This window comes from Heteronotia binoei, chromosome 8 (genome assembly GCF_032191835.1).
Source record: "Heteronotia binoei isolate CCM8104 ecotype False Entrance Well chromosome 8, APGP_CSIRO_Hbin_v1, whole genome shotgun sequence".
NCBI classification, from domain to species: Eukaryota; Metazoa; Chordata; class Lepidosauria; order Squamata; family Gekkonidae; genus Heteronotia; species Heteronotia binoei.
The window spans coordinates 132161621-132179242 of record NC_083230.1 but is presented as its reverse complement, the minus strand read 5'-3'; the positions used below and the strand labels follow the sequence as shown (position 1 = coordinate 132179242).

Sequence of the window (17622 nt, the reverse complement as noted above, 5' to 3'; positions counted from 1 at the left end):
ACCAGCCAGCGAGTCGGAATTGGGTGCAAACACAACACGTTTATGGGCCGCAGCTGTCCTCAGTGGATCTGCCTTGGAAGGCGCCTGTGCCTCCCTCCTGCCCCTGGCGGGGGCCTCAGCCCCCTCCTGGAGCCATTCATCCACCGCTGATGGGAGGTGGGGAGTAGAAACGGTCACCATGAAGGTTCCTGTCTGCAGCGGCCTGAGTGGGGGTGGGCTGAAGCACACGGGACTCCTGTCTTTCAAGAAGAAGACTGCAGATTTATAACCCACCCTTCTCTCTGAATTAGACTCAGAGCAGTTTACAATCTTCTATATCTTCTCCCCCACAACAGACACCCTGTGAGGTGGGTGGGGCTGAGAGAGCTCTCACAACAGCTGCCCTTTCAAGGACAACTCTTGAGATATCTTTAGCTAACCCAAGGCCATTCCAGCAGCTGTAAGTGGAGGAGTGGGGAATCAAACCTGGTTCTCCCAGATAAGAGAGCTCTGGCTGACCCAAGGCCATTACAGCAGCTGCAAGTGGAGGAGTGGGGAATCAAACCCGGTTCTCCCAGATAAGAGAGCTCTGGCTGACCCAAGGCCATTCCAGCAGCTGCAAGTGGAGGAGTGGGGAATCAAACCAGGTTCTCCCAAATAAGAGTGCTATGGCTGACCCAAGGCCATTCCAGCAGCTGCAAGTGGAGGAGGGGGTAGCAAACCTGGTTCTCCCAGATAAGAGAGCCATGGCTGACCCAAGGCCATTCCAGCAGCTGCAAGTGGAGGAGTGGGGAATCAAACCCAGTTCTCCCAGATAAGAGAGCCATGGCTGACCCAAGGCCATTCCAGCAGCTGTAAGTGGAGGAGTGGGGAATCAAGCCTGGTTCTCCCAGTTAAGAGTCTTTTTACCTAAGAAGAAGAAGACTGCAGATTTATACTCCACCCTTCTCTCTGAATCTCAGAGTGGCTTACAATCTCCTATATCTTCTCCTCCCACAACATACACCCTGTGAGGTGGGTGCGGCTGGGAGAGCTTTGAGAGGAACTGCCCTTTCAAGGACAACTCCTGCAAGAGCTGTGGCTGACCCAAGGCCATTCCAGCAGCTGCAAGTGGAGGAGGGGGGAATGAAACCCCGTTCTCCCAGATAAGAGAGCTCTGGCTGACCCAAGGCCATTCCAGCAGGTGCAAGTGGAGGAGTGGGGAATCCAACCCGGATCTCCCAGATAAGACAGCTCTGGCTGACCCAAGGCCATTCCAGCAGCTGCAAGTGGAGGAGTGGGGAATCAAACCCGGTTCTCCCAGATCAGAAGAGTCTGCGCACTTCACCGAACTCGCTTTCTCGGACTCCTGCCCTGGGCGAGGAGAATGGGAGGGGTGCTGGTCGAGGCACCCGAAAGAGCCGCGGGGACTGCGCGGCCCAGGCGGCGCCCTCGGTTTCAGCACCAGGTGCGGACAGCTCCCTCCTTCCTTCCCTCCCGCTCTGCAGGGCGCGGCGCTTCAGCACCAGGGACAGCTCCCTTCGGGGCTCCTCGGAGCCGGGCTGGCCTCTCCTCTGGCTGCGGGGCGGCTGGCCGGGGGTCGGGAGGCGGCGGCGGTTGCGGGGCTCCCCTCGGCTCTGCCACGGTTGCGCAGCCGCGTCTAGCTGCCTGGGCGGCCGGGCGGGGGCGCTGTGGAGCCTCGCTCCTCCTCCTCCAGCCGCCGAGCGCCGGGCCGGGGGCAGCAGTGGCCGCAGCCGGACTCAGGTTCGACCCCCCGCCCTTGCCTTGCCCTGTCTCGCCTCGGCTCCGGCCCGGCCTGCGATGGCTGCAGGCGCCCCAAGGCCCGGCCCGCAGCCGCAGTGACTCGCCGCCAGCGCCCGCCCGCCCGCCCGCCTCCACCCGCGCCTCGCCTCGCCTCGCCTCGCCCCGTCCTGCGCCAGCAGCAGCAGCGGCAGCTCCCTGTGTGTCGGCGGCGGCGCCCCGCGCTCCTCGGGCCCAGCCACGAAGATGGCCGATCGGGCGGAGATGTTCGCGCTCTCCACCTTCCACTCGCTCTCCCCGCCCGGCTGCAGGTAAGGGTCAGGGGGAGGCCGGGCTAGGGGGCCTTGGCGCAGGAGGCGGGCTGGGGGCGCCCGGGCTCTCCCACTCCCCCCCCCCAGCCCGGGCGGAGAAGGGCGGCGGCGGCCCCTCCCTGCCTGCCTGCCTGCCGATGGACGCCTCCTCGGGCAACCTCCGCGCACCGTCGGGCGGGGACAGGCTGCTGGGGAAGAAGAAGAAGAAGCAGCAGCAGCGCTTCCCTCGCCTGGGGGGCTGCGGCGGGCCGGCGGCGCATCTCCCGGGGCCTTGGGGGGGGGGGGGTTCTTTCCGATGGGGCCACCGCGGCTGCTGCCCCCAAGACCCCCCCTCCCCCGGGAGAACGAGGCTCCTCCCCGGTCCCCGCAGCCTTCCTCCCCGAGACAGGGCGGGGATGCATCGCGCCGCCCCGGCCCTCCCCGGCTGCCGCCTCCCCCTGGGAGCATCCCGCGGCCTGCTCGCCTCCGCCCTTGGCAGCAGAAACCCCCCCCCCCCACCCACCAAAGAGGCCGGCGCCCCCCTTTTGCTTCCCCTTCTTGCGGGGGGGATCATGCCCTTAACTCTGGATTCCTGCTGAGCAGGGGAGCACCCCGCCCCCCCCTTGCCCCTGACGCCAAGGCCTGCGCCCAGGGCCCTAGCCAGGATTTCATGCTTGGGGGGCGCACAGCAGGAGCTGTTGTTTGGGGGGGGCAGTTTGGCGGCCCACAAGCTAAACCCCGCCCCCCTTTGCCTGCAGCTCCGCTCCCCCCTTTCTCGCGTGCCCCCCCTCTCAGAGAGACCTCTTGACTCGCCCCCAAACCCCTCTCTTTGCTCTGCCAGGTGTGGGAGGGGAGGGGAGAAAAAGAAGCGGGAAGAGCGGCAGCCAGGCGGCTCCTCCTTCAGAGCGGCGGTGAGCAAAGGGGGCAGGTGGGGGGCTCTCCAATGGAGGAGCCATTCAGTTGGAAGAGGGGGGGGGGTCGAAAGGATGGGCCTGGCCCCCCAGGCCCCACTGTAGCTACAGGCCTACAGGGGCCCTCCTTGGCTTCCCCAGAACCCTTGACCTCCTTCTCGGGCTCGGGGAGGGTCTCCTCCAAGGGCGACTGGGAGCCTGGAGCTGGGCCTCTGGAGACTCCCCACCTTTTCTGCCCTTGGGGTGGCGTCCCCTGCCTTCTCCTCCACCCTCTTCCCTCCAGTCCTTCCCTGGGATGAGTGGAGCCCAACCAAGTAGATTTTTCTAGATTCGGCCAGCCGACCAACCGGCCTTCTCCTGCTCCAGCCCAGCCCTCCTCCCACAACACCAGGCTCCCGTCTACAGCAGGAAGCACCCCTTACCGGGATGGACGGGTGCCCGGCTTGCACTTTCCTCTTCTCCTTGCCATACTTCAGGAGGGCATCAGGCCAAAGGAGCCAGTGGTGCCCAAAGGTGCCAGGCCTCCATTAACACTGGAGCCTCACCTGGTTTCAGAGCTGGGGAGATGTTGCACCAAGAGAGAACAACTACTGGGGGGGGGGGGCACAGCCCTTTCCGTCCACTGAATGAGGAACATAACCTGAGAGAGGCCGCTTCTCTTGGCAGCGGGCTCCGTCCAGAGGAGAGGCACCTACCAGGTCGCTGAAGCCCCCAAGCCGCTGTGGGGAGGATTGGGGCCTGGGGGGCTTTCTCAGGGGAGGTTGCTGCTCTTCTTGACACCCCGGTGATGACTGCCAAACTGGGGCAAGACCCAGAGGAGTGGCTGAGCCATGTTAGTCCGTTGCTGCACAATAGTCCAGAGTCCAGGCGCACCTTGAAGGCTGACCAGCTGTATTGTAGCAAGAGCATCTGTCCGTCTTCTTTGCTGTACTCCGCTCTGAGCCCCCAATGGGGGAACGGGCGGGATGTAAACAAACAACAACAACAAAAACAAATTAACAATAATAATAAGGCGCCACTGGGCTCTTGACTAAACTGGGGAAGGGTCAGAGGGGCTGCTGGAGACCTGGCTCTTCTCTCTCCAGGCCAGGCTTCTGAGCATGTGGGGAAAGAAAGGGGAAACTACTGGATGACCAAGTAGGACAAAATAGGCGTCCAGTAGCACAGGCCTCAGATCCAGCAGGAGCTCACAGGAGCACAGCCCCTGAATTTCTGACAGTTCCCCCCATTCCTCCCCACCTACCTTGTCCATTGAATAGGAGGTGCAGCGGCATAACAATCCCTGAATTAGGAGAGCGGGCAGCCAGCCAGCCACCAGGGGCTTTGCCACGCCCCCAGCAGCCCTCATGTACCCCCTGGAGAAGTCCACACCACCCTTTTGCCACTTCTGATGTGATTTTGGGCGGCGGGTGGCTTGCTGGCCTTTTGACTGGGGGAGGGTGGGGCAAGAGAGCCTTAGGTGAGTGAGGCCTGCTTAGGCTGGCTGGATCTCTTGGGCTGGCTCACTCAGGGCTCAGCTTTCTTGCATTGGGTTGCTTTTGGCTGGGGAGTGGCGGCATACGCTAATGAGTTATGCTTATGAGCTCCACCACCTATTTTCCTACAAAACGACCCGTGCGGTTGCACCTTTAAGACCAACAAAGTTTTATTCAGAATGTAAGCTTTCATAGATTTGCATACATCTGTGGGTCAGAAGATCTGGGGGCCGTGTGTTGTGGGGGCCATGGCTCAGTGGCAGAGCCTCTGCTGGGCATGTGGAAGGTTCAGGAACGGATCATACCCATCAAGGCTTTTAAGCTATAAGTCTGGGAGGGGCCCCCAGAGCTGCCCGGTAGCCATTTAATATGGTGGGAAAGGAGATGGGGTGAGATCAGGGGTTTTGTCAGAGTCTGCCAAGGGGCTGTCTGCCCCCCTCCCCCTAGGACGGCTCTGATAAGGACAAGAACAGCCCTTGTGAGGAAAGAGGTGCTCAAAACCGTTGGGTGACCAAGTGACCTCAGAGCGTCCTTTGGGACCGAGGCCCAAGCCGGATCAGCACCGGCCGTCCTTCATCTGGAACTCCCATGGATTTTTCAGACTAATTTCTCAGTTCCATCCTTTGCAGATGAGAATGTTAAAAACCACTGGAAGCTCCAGGCGCTGAACGCCTTGCACCCATCCAGTCTGGTCCTGAGCTTACAGGAGAGAGAAGTGGTTGCAATGGAGTTCCTTGGTTGCTTCTGGGGGAAAGAGCCGGTGCTGTCCTTTTCTTTGCATTCAGCGACCGCCCCCCCCCCCCCACACACACTCCCCTCCTGCATTTAAACCTACAGGGGAAGCCCCCTCCTTCGTAGATGGTGGCAGCCTGGCTTCCAACAGAAACAGATCCCCACCGTTTGGTTTCACTTCCCCTCAGGGTCTGCACAGTCTGGAAGTGGCTGCAGGTAGCCCTGTTGGTCCAGCTAAAGATCGAAAGAACCAAAAGCACAGTCTTTTATTTGCTTCTTTATTTACATCTGTCATACCTTTCTCTCTGGGGGACCCAAAGCGACGTACTTGTTCCCCCTCTTCTCAATTTTATCCCCACAACAACCCTGTAAGGTTGTCAGGCTGAGAGTGCATGACTGGCCCAAGGTCGCTCCGCGAGCTTCCAGGGCAGAACAGGGATTCGAACCTGGGTCTCCCAGATCTTAGTCCAGCACTCTACCCCCTACGCTATGCTCCTGCAGTTCTTTTGTCAATAGTTTAGTTTATTCACACCCTAAGCCAGCATTTAAAACAGTAAAACCATATTAAAACTGAATTACTGTAACATTGCAGTTCTTTTGTCAGGAGCAATCGAAACAGCAGACAACACTGTGGAAGTTGTCAGTCAGAAGGCCAGATGCTCAAACACAAGCACAACAGAAGGGTGGGGGTCAGGGCCAGAGGTGGCTTTTCTGCAACTGATAGAGAATGACTGACCGACCTCCTGGAGAACTCCTGCAAGGGCTTCTAGTGTCCTGGCCCCACTGATGGCACCTTGGGTTTTTGGCCACTCTTTGACACAGAGTGTTGGACTGGATGGGCCATTGGCCTGATCCAACATGGCTTCCCTGATGTTCTTATGTGACACAGAGTGTTGGACTGGATGGGCCACTGGCCTGATCCAACAGGGCTTCCCTGATGTTCTTATGTGACATAGAGTGTTGGACTGGATGGGCCATTGGCCTGGTCCAACATGGCTTCCCTTATGTTCTTATGTGACACAGAGTGTTTGACTGGAGGGACCACTGGCCTGGTCCAACATGGCTTCCCTTATGTTCTTTTGTGACACAGAGTGTTGGACTGGATGGGCCACTGGCCTGATCCTACAGGGCTTCCCTGATGTTCTTATGTGACACAGAGTGTTGGACTGGATGGGCCATTGGCCTGATGCAACAGGGCTTCCCTGATGTTCTTATGTGACATAGAGTGTTGGACTGGATGGGCCATTGGCCTGGTCCAACATGGCTTCCCTTATGTTCTTATGTGACACAGAGTGTTTGCCTGGAGGGACCATTGGCCTGGTCCAACATGGCTTCCCTTATGTTCTTATGTGACACAGAGTGCTGGACTGGATGGGTCATTGGCCTGGTCCAACATGGCTTCCCTTATGTTCTTATGTGACACAGAGTGTTGGACTGGATGGGCCATTGGCCTGATGCAACAGGGCTTCCCTGATGTTCTTATGTGACATAGAGTGTTGGACTGGATGGGCCATTGGCCTGGTCCAACATGGCTTCCCTTATGTTCTTATGTGACACAGAGTGCTGGACTGGATGGGTCATTGGCCTGGTCCAACATGGCTTCTCTTATGTTCTTATGTGACACAGAGTGTTGGACTGGATGGGCCACTGGCCTGATCCAACAGGGCTTCTCTTATGTTCTTATGTGACACAAAGCGTTGGACTGGATGGGCCATTGGCCTGATCCAACAGGGCTTCTCTTATGTGACACAGAGTGTTGGAGTGGAGGGGCCATTGGCCTGATCCAACATGGCTTCCCTTATGTTCTTATGTGACACAGAGTGTTGGACTGGAGGGGCCACTGGCCTCATCCAACATGGCTTCTCTTATGATGCCCTATTTCATTCTGGGAGAAGGCATTTGCTGGCCCTTGACCCATCTCGGGGCCGGCTGCTTGGCCCACTGTAGGGTGGGCTAAGAGTAGAATCAGATAAGGAACTTCAGAGGGGGTAGCCAACAAGGAAGGAACACGGAGCCCAAAAGGGAGATGGGGCCTCCAGGTCCCTGGAAGTCCTTGCAGAATGGATCGAGCACTGCCCTCCCAGGGAGGATGCCCACAGACCCAGCATGACCCTGGCGAAGGCTCCAGCTGCTCCCGACTGCATTGCAGATGGAAGCCTTCATTGGCTTGGGAGGTGGAGGAGATGTGGCCTTTCATGTCCCCAGATTGTGCCACAGCTGGATCCCCCTGACACAGCTGGAGCTGCAAGGAGAGCTGAGGGAAGAAACTGGAGATGGTCACAGATGCCCTCCTGCATGCACGCCACCCCCAAGGTGCCAGGGGCAGCAGCTAGTGGCCCAGGAGGACTGGCAGATGGAGCCAAGGGAAGCACAGAAGCTGCCTGCCCCAAGAGGTGCCCATCTCAGCAGACTGAGGTGTGGCTAGCAGAGCAGCAGCCCCAGAGGATGAAAGTCGCTGGTGAAGAAGAGTTCCTGGCTCTGCCTAGAAGTGCCTTGAGACCCCCCAAGGGCTGCAGCTGGCCAGGACTGTGACCTCTGGGGAGGCAGACGTCATCCCAAGGCATTGGGGGCCGCTCTCGGGTGGAGCATGGACAGGAGATGCCTGCAGCTTCCTTTGGAAGCTCCTCCTACACTGGGCCAGAACCAATGGGTTGAAATTAAATTAAAAGAGTTTCCGGCTAAGCATTAGGAAGAACTTCCTGACTGTTAGAGCGGTTCCTCAGTGGAACAGGCTTCCTCCTGGGGAGGTGGTGGGCTCTCCTTCCTGGGAGGTTTTTCAACAGAGGCTAGATGGCCATCGGACAGCAATGCGGGGTTCAGGGCAGTGACATTAGGGGGAGCCCTGAGAACTCCCCACTGGGCAGTGACTGCTGTGTCCCCTGGAGTCTCATGGCACCGTAAGGATGAATCTCTGCATATGTAATGGTCAACTTGTCTCACTAGGTCCTGGAAGACCCAGGTTCGAATCTCTGCTTTGTTGGCCTAACCTACCTCACAAGGTTGTTGTGTGCATAAAATGGGAGAATGCTGTAGGCTACTTTGTGTCCCCATTGGGGAAACACATCTAAAATATATTTATTGTGGCATGAATGAGATTCAGCCTTTGTCAGACTTTGTGGGCGCAACGGACATCTCTGGGCCAAGAAAGGTTCTGCCATAGGAAATCTGTAATTCTCTGAGGTGGCACAAGACAAGATGCCTTTGGGTTTGTGGCGGGAGGCTGGGAGTGGGGAGAGGCAGGAATGTGGTTTCTGAGCCCCCCAGCTCTTAAGAAGCTTCTTTGATGGATGACCATTGGCTTGTCTTCCTGTGCCCCTCAGGGTCTCTTGGGCAGGGGCTGGTGCCCCACCTGAGTGGCTCAGAGTCTGGAAGGAGCTCTCCTGCTGCCCGCAAAGGCCTGGTCGCCGGCTTCTCTCCTCCCAACAGCCCAGTCCCGGCTTGGGAGATGGGCAGGAAGTTCTTGCTGGGGCTGGTGCTGCAGCTGCCTTGGCCCTGTCTTCTTCGTTGCGGAGGCAAGGTTCCAGGGGGCTCCTGTGGCATCTGCCTCTGCTCCCCTCTTGCTTCTCAGCTGCAGTGGCCCTCTGTGCTCTCCATGCGGTAATAGGCATGAAGCTGCCTTCTGCTGTATCTGATCATGGTCTGGACTGGCCGTGGCTCTCGAGGGTCTCTCAGGCAGAGGTCTTTCACATCTGGAGACCAAGTCCTATGAGGAAAGGTTGAAGGAGCTTGGGATGTTTAGCTCCATTTGGCCTCTTTCCTTCCCTCGTCTCTCTGTTGTGCAGAGAAAAGCTAGCTTTGAAGACTGACACAGGCTGCAAAGCCTGAGCTCCATTTGGCTTCTTTCCTTCCCCCGTCTCTGTGTTGTGCAGAGAGGAGATGGGCCGCCTCCTCTTCCTTCTCCCCTCTCCCAGTGTTTGAGAGAAAAGCTGGTGTCCACTGCCACTTTAGACCCATGAAGTGTTCTTCAAGGTATGAGCTTTCATGTGCCTTGCAGTATGTTCTTTTGGGGAGATTTCCCCAGGAGGCCTGAGCAGCAAAAAGGGGGGGGGGATGTTTTTTTTTCAGTTGGGAGGGGCAGGGAATGGGCATTCCAGTAGCTATTTTTTTACCAAATGTCCCCTGGGCAGAATTGTTGCTGGCTGGGGTCATCTAATGGTGAGTAAGGCTTTTTTTCCCTTTGTCCTCCCTTCTTTCTTTCTTTCCCTGCAAGTGATGTTCTGTCTGTATTCTTGGTGCTGGGGGTGGGGAAGCAACAGTGGGAGGGCTTCTAGTGCCCTGGCCCCACTGGTGGACATTCTGGTGCTTTTTGGGCATTGTATGAGAGAACTTTGGACTGGATGGTTCACTGGTCTGATCCAACATGGCTTGTCTTATGTTCTTTCTTTTCCTTTCCTTTCCTTCCATTTTATTCTTTCACTTTCTCTTTCTTTCTTTTCTTCCATTTTTACTGGATTAAACTTTTCTGTTCGTCATACTGTTGTTGCAGACATTGGAGCTCTGCCAATGAAAAGTTGGCACCCAGTTGTAGCCAGCTGGCCTTTCTATGAGATTTCTGTGTGAGTGAGTGAGAGTGAGAGATGTGAGGCAGAAAGAGATTATTGGACATTACTACTGCATATCTCAATAGCACTGGAAGTGATGGTACTATGAACCTCGCACCATTTTACTGGTCCTGCTTTTAATAGCTGCTTGACACCAAAATTAAACTCCTCCTGTAGATATTAAAAAGGATGAAAGAAGTTCATTGGCTAAAAATCTGCACAACAGGTTGCTTTTAAAGGCATGGGAAACACAGCCAGTAAAAAGCTGCAAGCCCCTCATAAATATCCTTTTTGGGATAACTGCAGAAAAGCTTGTGTGAACTTCATATAGCTTGAAATTAATTCATTAATTGCAATACAATTCTCTACGTTTCACAGCAATTTCCCAGTGTTTCAACCAAAGAAAAGAATTAAAAATAACTGTCAAAAGATTTTCTGGAAACCAAGCAAGCTTGGTTGTAGCTTGAGGCAGGGTTCCAGTAGTAGCAGCTGAAGGAAGGGCCTACTAACTGTGTCAGCATATTTTGAGGTAGAGCAGCTGCCAGGGCCCAGTATGAGTGGTATACAGTGCTGGCATTCCTGATGGCAATGGCAACAGCACTCCCAACTGCATACACTGGCCAGTGCTGTTGAGGAAGGGGTGTGTAGGTGGTGCAGGCAACTGAACTTGGGCATTAGGAGTGCTTGCAAGCTGGAGAAAAACACACAAACAGATAGGTGCATGCAGGTATGGGGGTGGAAAGAGAGGACCCTGGGAATGTATGAAAAAGTTGCAGACCACCCACTTTCCACCCCTATTTTGGCTCAGCATGAGTTTCAGAGAGATTTTTCTGAAGACAAAGTTACTTCAGAAGAAGAGGCAGGTTTGGGGGAGTGCCCTGAAAGTGACATCACAGGAAAAGGTGGAGTTTTGATTCAGTGTGCCCTGGAAGTGTCATCACTTGGCCCTTAACCTGGAAGTGATACCACAGGAAATGACATGATTCCTGTCTCCCAGCTCCATCCGCAAAGTCTCCTGGCTCCACCACCACATTTTAGTGGGCCATGAAGGAAAAATGTAAAAATAACCAGGCCACAGGAAAGAAAAGTTTGGGAAACCCGGATCTAGAGGATGGTGTGGAATTGTATTCTGTGGCCCCAGAAGGCAGGACCAGAACAAATGGGTTGAAACTAAATCAGAAGAGTTTCCAGCTCAACATTAGGAAGAACTTCCTGATCGTTAGAGCGGTTCCTCAGTGGAACAGGCTTCCTCCTCGGGAGGTGGTGGGCTCTCATTCCTTGGAGGTTTTTCAACAGAGGCTAGATGGCCATCTGACAGCGATGAAGATCCTGTGAATTTAGGGGGAGGTGTTTGTGAGTTTAGAGTGGTTCCTCAGTGGAAGAGGCTTCCTCCTGGGGAGGTGGTGGGCTCTCCTTCCTTGGAGGTTTTTAAACAGAGGCTGGATGGCCATCTGACAGCAATGAGGATCCTGTGAATTTAGGGGGTGGGATTTGTGAGTTTAGAGCGGTTCCTCAGTGGAGCAGGCTTCCTCCTCGGGAGGTGGTGGGCTCTTCTTCCTTGGAGGTTTTTCAGCAGAGGCTGGATGGCCATCTGACAGCAATGAGGATCCTGTGAATTTAGGGGGAGGGGTTTGTGAGTTTAGAGCGATTCCTCAGTGGAACAGGCTTCCTCCTTGGGAGGTGGTGGGCTCTCCTTCCTTGGAGGTTTTTCAACAGAGGCTAGGTGGCCATCTGACAGCAATGAAGATCCTGTGAATTTAGGGGGAGGGGTTTGTGAGTTTAGAGCGATTCCTCAGTGGAACAGGCTTCCTCCTTGGGAGGTGGTGGGCTCTCCTTCCTTGGAGGTTTTTCAGCAGAGGCTAGGTGGCCATCTGACAGCAATGAAGATCCTGTGAATTTAGTGGAAGGGGTTTGTGAGTTTAGAGCGATTCCTCAGTGGAACAGGCTTCCTCCTCGGGAGGTGGTGGGCTCTCCTTCCTTGCAGGTTTTTCAGCAGAGGCTAGATGGCCATTTGACAGCAATGAGGATCCTGTGAATTTAGCGGGAGGGGTTTGTGAGTTTAGAGCGATTCCTCAGTGGAACAGGCTTCCTCCTGGGGAGGTGGTGGGGTCTCCTTCCTTGGAGGTTTTTCAACAGAGGCTAGGTGGCCATCTGACAGCTATGAAGATCCTGTGAATTTAGGGGGAGGGGTTTGTGAGTTTAGTGGTTCCTCAGTGGAACAGGCTTCCTCCTTGGGAGGTGGTGGGCTCTCCTTCCTTGGAGGTTTTTCAACAGAGGCTAGAGGGCCACCTGACAGCAATGAGGATCCTGTGCATTTAGGGGAAGGTGTTTGTGAGTTTCCTGCATTGTGGAAGGGGTTGGACTAGATGACCCTGGGGGTCCCTTCCAACCCTATGATTGTATGATTCTATCACACTACCTACTCCTTTTAACTGGCAGTGCCGGGAATTGAATGGAGACCTTCTGCATGCCAAGCAGAGGCTCTTCCCCTGACCAGGGCCCCTCCCTCAATTAGGGAGAACACCAAGCGGCCTGATCCTGGACTGGACTGAACTGTCCCCCCCCCCCCCCAGGTCAGGACTGGCCGTGGCTCTCCCGGGTCTTGGGGGGAAAGACCTTCCACATCCCCTGTGACCCGCTGGTTTGGGCTGGAGATCGAACCGGGGACCTTCTGCTCTGCCCTGAGCCGTGGCCCCTTTCAAGGCTTCTGCTGCAACCTCACTCTGAGATCTGCTGCCTCCCCCCTCCTCTCTCCTCTCTGTCTCTCTGTCTCTCTCTCTCTGTCTCTCTCTCTCTCTCTGCTGCCAGCTGTTCTTATGTCTACCTGGGCACCACTTCCCCCTGTCCTTTCTCCTCTAATCTTTTGGACTGGCAGCAACCCGTTGCTCCTGTCTCCAAGGGCAGGCCGCCTCCTGGGCCTGTTTATTATCATGGAAATCTTTTTCCGAGCCCAAGAGCAGGGAGGGAGGGAGGGAGGGAGGAGGCCTCAGTCTCCTGAGAGGCAGAAATGCAAGAGCAGTGCAAGGGCAGGGAGGGGTCCTTTCTCCCCTCCCCTCCATCTGCAAAAAGTGCAAGAAAGCAACACTGAAGCAGAGCTGCCAGGCTGGGGGGGGGGGGGGGGGCTGAACTGCTCCCAGAATCTCCAGGCTACAGAAATCAGCTCCCCTGGAGAAAATGACAACTTTAGAAAGTGGGCTCTACAGCATGGTATTCTATGGAGGTCCTTCCCTTCTTTGGGCTCCACCCAAAATCTCCAGGAATTTTCAACCTGTGCTTGGCAACCGTACTCAGACCCTCCAAAGACCTGGCAGATGCCTGAAAGCTGCATTTGTGCCTTCAAGAAGCAGTGATGTCTCGCCTCTTCCGGAAAAGAGATGCTAAACATGGTTCCACACTAGACAGTCACTCCCAGGAAGACACGAACCCTGAGTCAGATTTCTCCTGGTTGGAGAATCTGGTGTAATCATCCTCCTGCCCGCCCTTCAACCCCCACCGCTGGGAATTGGGGTAGGATGCCCCCCCCCCCAGAGATGGATGGGCGGGATCCTCTTTCCCCCCTCCCTGACTTGTCTCAGTCATCATCATCATCACGCTCTCTGGCCCTCCCCCAGGTGAACTGTCTCCAAAGACCCAGCCTCCTGCAACCACCAAAGGAAATGAACTTCTTTCCCTCTTGGTCGCTCACTGAAGGTGCTTGCCATTTCTGACCCTCCGCCCTTAGAGGCAGCAGCTGCCATCTTGGAGTGAAATGTAAGAACATAAGAATATAAGAAAATCCATGTTGGATCAGACCAATGGCCCATCCAGTCCAACACTGTGTTACACAGCAGCCAAAAAACCCAGGTGCCATCAGGAGGTCCACCAGTGGGGCCAGGACACTAGAAGCCCTCCCACTGTGCCCCCCCCAAGCACCAGAAATACAGCGCATCACTGCCCCAGACATAAGAACATAAGAGAAGTCACGTTGGATCAGGCCAGTGGCCCCTCCAGTCCAACACTCTGTATCACAGAAGAACATAAGAGAAGCCATGTTGGATCAGGCCAATGGCCCATCCAGTCCAACACTCTGTGACCCATAAAAACATAAGAGAAGCCCTGTTGGATCAGGCCAGTGGCCCCTCCAGTCCAACACTCTGTGTCACATAAGAACATAAGAGAAGCCCTGTTGGATCAGGCCAGTGGCTCCTCCAGTCCAACACTCTGTGTCACACAGTGGCCAAGAAAACCAGGTGCCATCAGGAGGTCCATCAATGGGGCCAGGACACTAGAAGCCCTCCCACTGTGCCCCCTCTCCAAGCACCAAGGATACAGAGCATCACTGCCCCAGACACATAAGAACAAAAGAGAAGCCATGTTGCATCAGGCCAATGGCCCCTCCAGTCCAACACTCTGTGTCACACACCAGAAAACCCTGGTCCCTCCTCACCCTGGTGGTGGGAACAAAGTGCTCTCCACATGTGGAGTCCTTAACTGGAATCTTCCCATTTGGATCCTGGCCTTGCCAAGGATCTGACCTGGAAGCGCCTGGAGCGGCTCTTGACCTTTGTGCAGTTGGTGGGGAACTTCATGGCTCCATTGGGAGTTTTCAAAAGTAGGCAAAAGAGGAGGGGGTCGGGGGTCCCGGCAGTTTCTATGTATCTAAAAAGGGGAAGGGAAGCAAGACCCTTCTTTTCTGGGGCAAGAGGTCATGGGGGGGGGGAGACTTCAGCTGCATAAAAGCGGAGGCAGGGCTGACCTCCAGGTGATGCTGCCAGGGCACGGTGGGGGGGGCACAGGAGGAGGCTCCCTTCTGCTGGGTCAGACTCCCGCTGGGTCCATCCAGATCAGTCAGTCAGTTCATAGAATCCTAGAGTTGGAAGGGACCTCTAGGGTCATCTAGTCCAACCCCCTGCACAATGCAGGAAATTCACCAATACCTCCTCTTAAATTCACATGATCCTCATTGCTGTCTGATGGCCACCTAGCCTCTGTTTAGAAATCTCCAAGGAAGGAGAGCCCACCACCTCCCCAGGAGGAAGCCTGTTCCACTGAGGAACCCCTCTAAACTCACAAACACCTCCCCCTAAATTCACAGGATCCTCATTGTTGTCAGAAGGCCATCTAGCCTCTGTTTAAAAACCTCCAAGGAAGGAGAGCCCAACACCTCCCGAGGGGGAAGCCTGTTCCACTGAGGAACCGCTCTAAACTCACAAACACCTCCCCCTAAATTCACAGGATCCTCATTGCTGTCAGATGGCCATCTAGCCTCTGTTGAAAAACCTCCAAGGAAGGAGAGCCCACCACCTCCCAAGGAGGAAGCCTGTTCCACTGAGGAACCGCTCTAAACTCACAAACCCCTCCCCCTAAATTCACAGGATCCTCATTGCTGTCAGATGGCCATCCAGCCTCTGTTGAAAAACCTACAAGGCAGGAGAGCCCACCACCTCCCAAGGAGGAAGCCTGTTCCACTGAGGAACCGCTCTAAACTCACAAACACCTCCCCCTAAATTCACAGGATCCTCATTGCTGTCAGATGGCCATCTAGCCTCTGTTGAAAAACCTCCAAGGAAGGAGAGCCCACCACCTCCCAAGGAGGAAGCCTGTTCCACTGAGGAACCGCTCTAAACTCACAAACCCCTCCCCCTAAATTCACAGGATCCTCATTGCTGTCAGATGGCCATCCAGCCTCTGTTGAAAAACCTACAAGGCAGGAGAGCCCACCACCTCCCAAGGAGGAAGCCTGTTCCACTGAGGAACCGCTCTAAACTCACAAACACCTCCCCCTAAATTCACAGGATCCTCATTGCTGTCAGATGGCCATCTAGCCTCTGTTGAAAAACCTCCAAGGAAGGAGAGCCCACCACCTCCCGAGGAGAAAGCATGTTCCACTGAGGAACCGCTCTCACAGTCAGAAAGTTCTTCCTGATGTTGAGCCGGAAACTCTTTGGATTTAATTTCATCCCATTGGTTCTGGTCCTACCTTCTGGGGCTCCAGAAAACAATTCTGCCCCATCCTCTATAGGACAGCCCTTCAAGTACTTGAAGATGGTGATCATATCACCCCTCAGTTCGTTTATTGTAATTAGCCATTGGCTGTTACAAATCTACAAAAATCTCAAGGAAAAGGAAAGAAAACTAGAAGTTAAAACATACAAGGTATCATGTAAGGTATAGCAAGGGTATAACAATGGATGCAATACAGTGGCAATAACAATAAAGATGTAGACATAAATCTAACGTTATCTCTTCGCCTTGCCACCTTGGCACGTATCTTCTTTGCTGCAAGGACAAAGACTGAAACTTTCTGGGGGATATAAGCATCAATATCAGATAAAAGAAATACTAATTTTTCCTCAACTGAATAAGCACTTAGGCCTGACAGAATCCCATCTAAAAATTTAGCCCTTGGACTGGAATAGAGTGAACAGGAAAGTAAATAGTGAGGTAAATCCTCAATTGCATGAAGACAGCATCTGCATAAATGTTGGGCCACTGAAGTTTGGTTAAAACGACCTTTTTATGACTGCTGTTGGTATTGACTGGAATCATAAGGAGGTAAAGTTCGCTCTAAGAACAGGATTAGCAATGTTAACTAAGTATGGAGATCTTGTGTGTTCCAGCTTAATTAATTTGTCCCATGGTGCTTTTGATTTTTAATATAAAGGTACAGTCTAGTCGGGCATCAGAGTCAAATATCCATTTTCTAAGATGGGATCTGTCAGTTGTGGGACCTGAGAGGTCATCAGGGACAAGGTATCTTGAGCTCAGACTGGCAGCAGCTCTCCAGAATCTCAAGCTGAGAAGGTCATAGATTCCTAGAATCATAGAGTTGGAAGGGACCTCCAGGGCCATCTAGTCCAATGTCCTTCACAGTGCAGGAAACCCACAAACCCCTCCCCCTAAACTCACAGGATCCTCATTGCTGTCAGATGGCCATCTAGCCTCTGTTGAAAACCCTCCAAGGAAGGAGAGCCCACCACCTCCCCAGGAGGAAGCCTGTTCCACTGAGGAACTACTCTAAACTCACAAACCCCTCCCCCTAAATTCACAGGATCCTCATTGCTGTCAGATGGCCATCTAGCCTCTGTTGAAAACCCTCCAAGGAAGGAGAGCCCACCACCTCCCCAGGAGGAAGCCTGTTCCACTGAGGAACTACTCTAAACTCACAAACCCCTCCCCCTAAATTCACAGGATCCTCATTGCTGTCAGATGGCCATCTAGCCTCTGTTGAAAACCCTCCAAGGAAGGAGAGCCCACCACCTCCCCAGGAGGAAGCCTGTTCCACTGAGGAACTACTCTAAACTCACAAACCCCTCCCCCTAAATTCACAGGATCCTCATTGCTGTCAGATGGCCATCTAGCCTCTGTTGAAAACCCTCCAAGGAAGGAGAGCCCACCACCTCCCCATCCCCTCCAAGGTCTTCCCCATCCCTTCAAGGGTGGTCCTTTTGAACTGGAGATGGTGCCGGGGATTGGACCTGGGGCCTTGTGCAGGCCAAGCGGATGCTCTGCTGCTGAGCCATGGGGAAAACTTTCCCGCTGGCATCCTGCACATCTGCTCTGTCTCGCTGAGGCTGGGCTAAGCCCTGTGCAGAGCAGCTGCTCCGGAGGATCGACCCAGTTTCAGCGGGAGGCTGTGCAAGTGCAAAGCCCCCCCCTGCCTCCCCCGCAGGGCCTGCTTTCCCCTCCCAGCATCAGGCTGAAACTGAGCCAGAGATTAATCCTCAGGCAGGGAGCCGAGGGCTGGGCCGGGGCAGGAGAAGTCCTGCGGCCTCTGGAAACCTGCCTGGGGTGGGCCGGGCCCCTGTTGCCCTGTCTGCTGAAGGCCACCCTGCCTGGACTTCCCTGCTGCGGCTGCTGAGCCTCCATGCAGCAGCTCCTCGGGGGAGACGGGGCCACAGAGAGACCCGAAATGCTGCTTGCTTGTGAAGGAGGGGTTGCCAGGGCCCTCTGGGGTCCAAAGGCTCTGAGACCC

At 54.9% G+C, this 17622-nt stretch overlaps 1 protein-coding gene across 1 annotated transcript in view; it reads left to right on the top strand.

The window, feature by feature from the left end:
* The first annotated feature begins 1965 nt into the window (after positions 1–1965).
* MAPK8IP2 (mitogen-activated protein kinase 8 interacting protein 2) overlaps positions 1966–17622 on the top strand; it is a 48883-nt gene continuing 33226 nt past the window's right edge. Inside the window, exon 1 of the mRNA XM_060244528.1 lies at positions 1966–2030. Coding sequence (XP_060100511.1) covers positions 1966–2030 — 65 coding nt within the window. The remainder of the gene's footprint in view (positions 2031–17622) is intronic.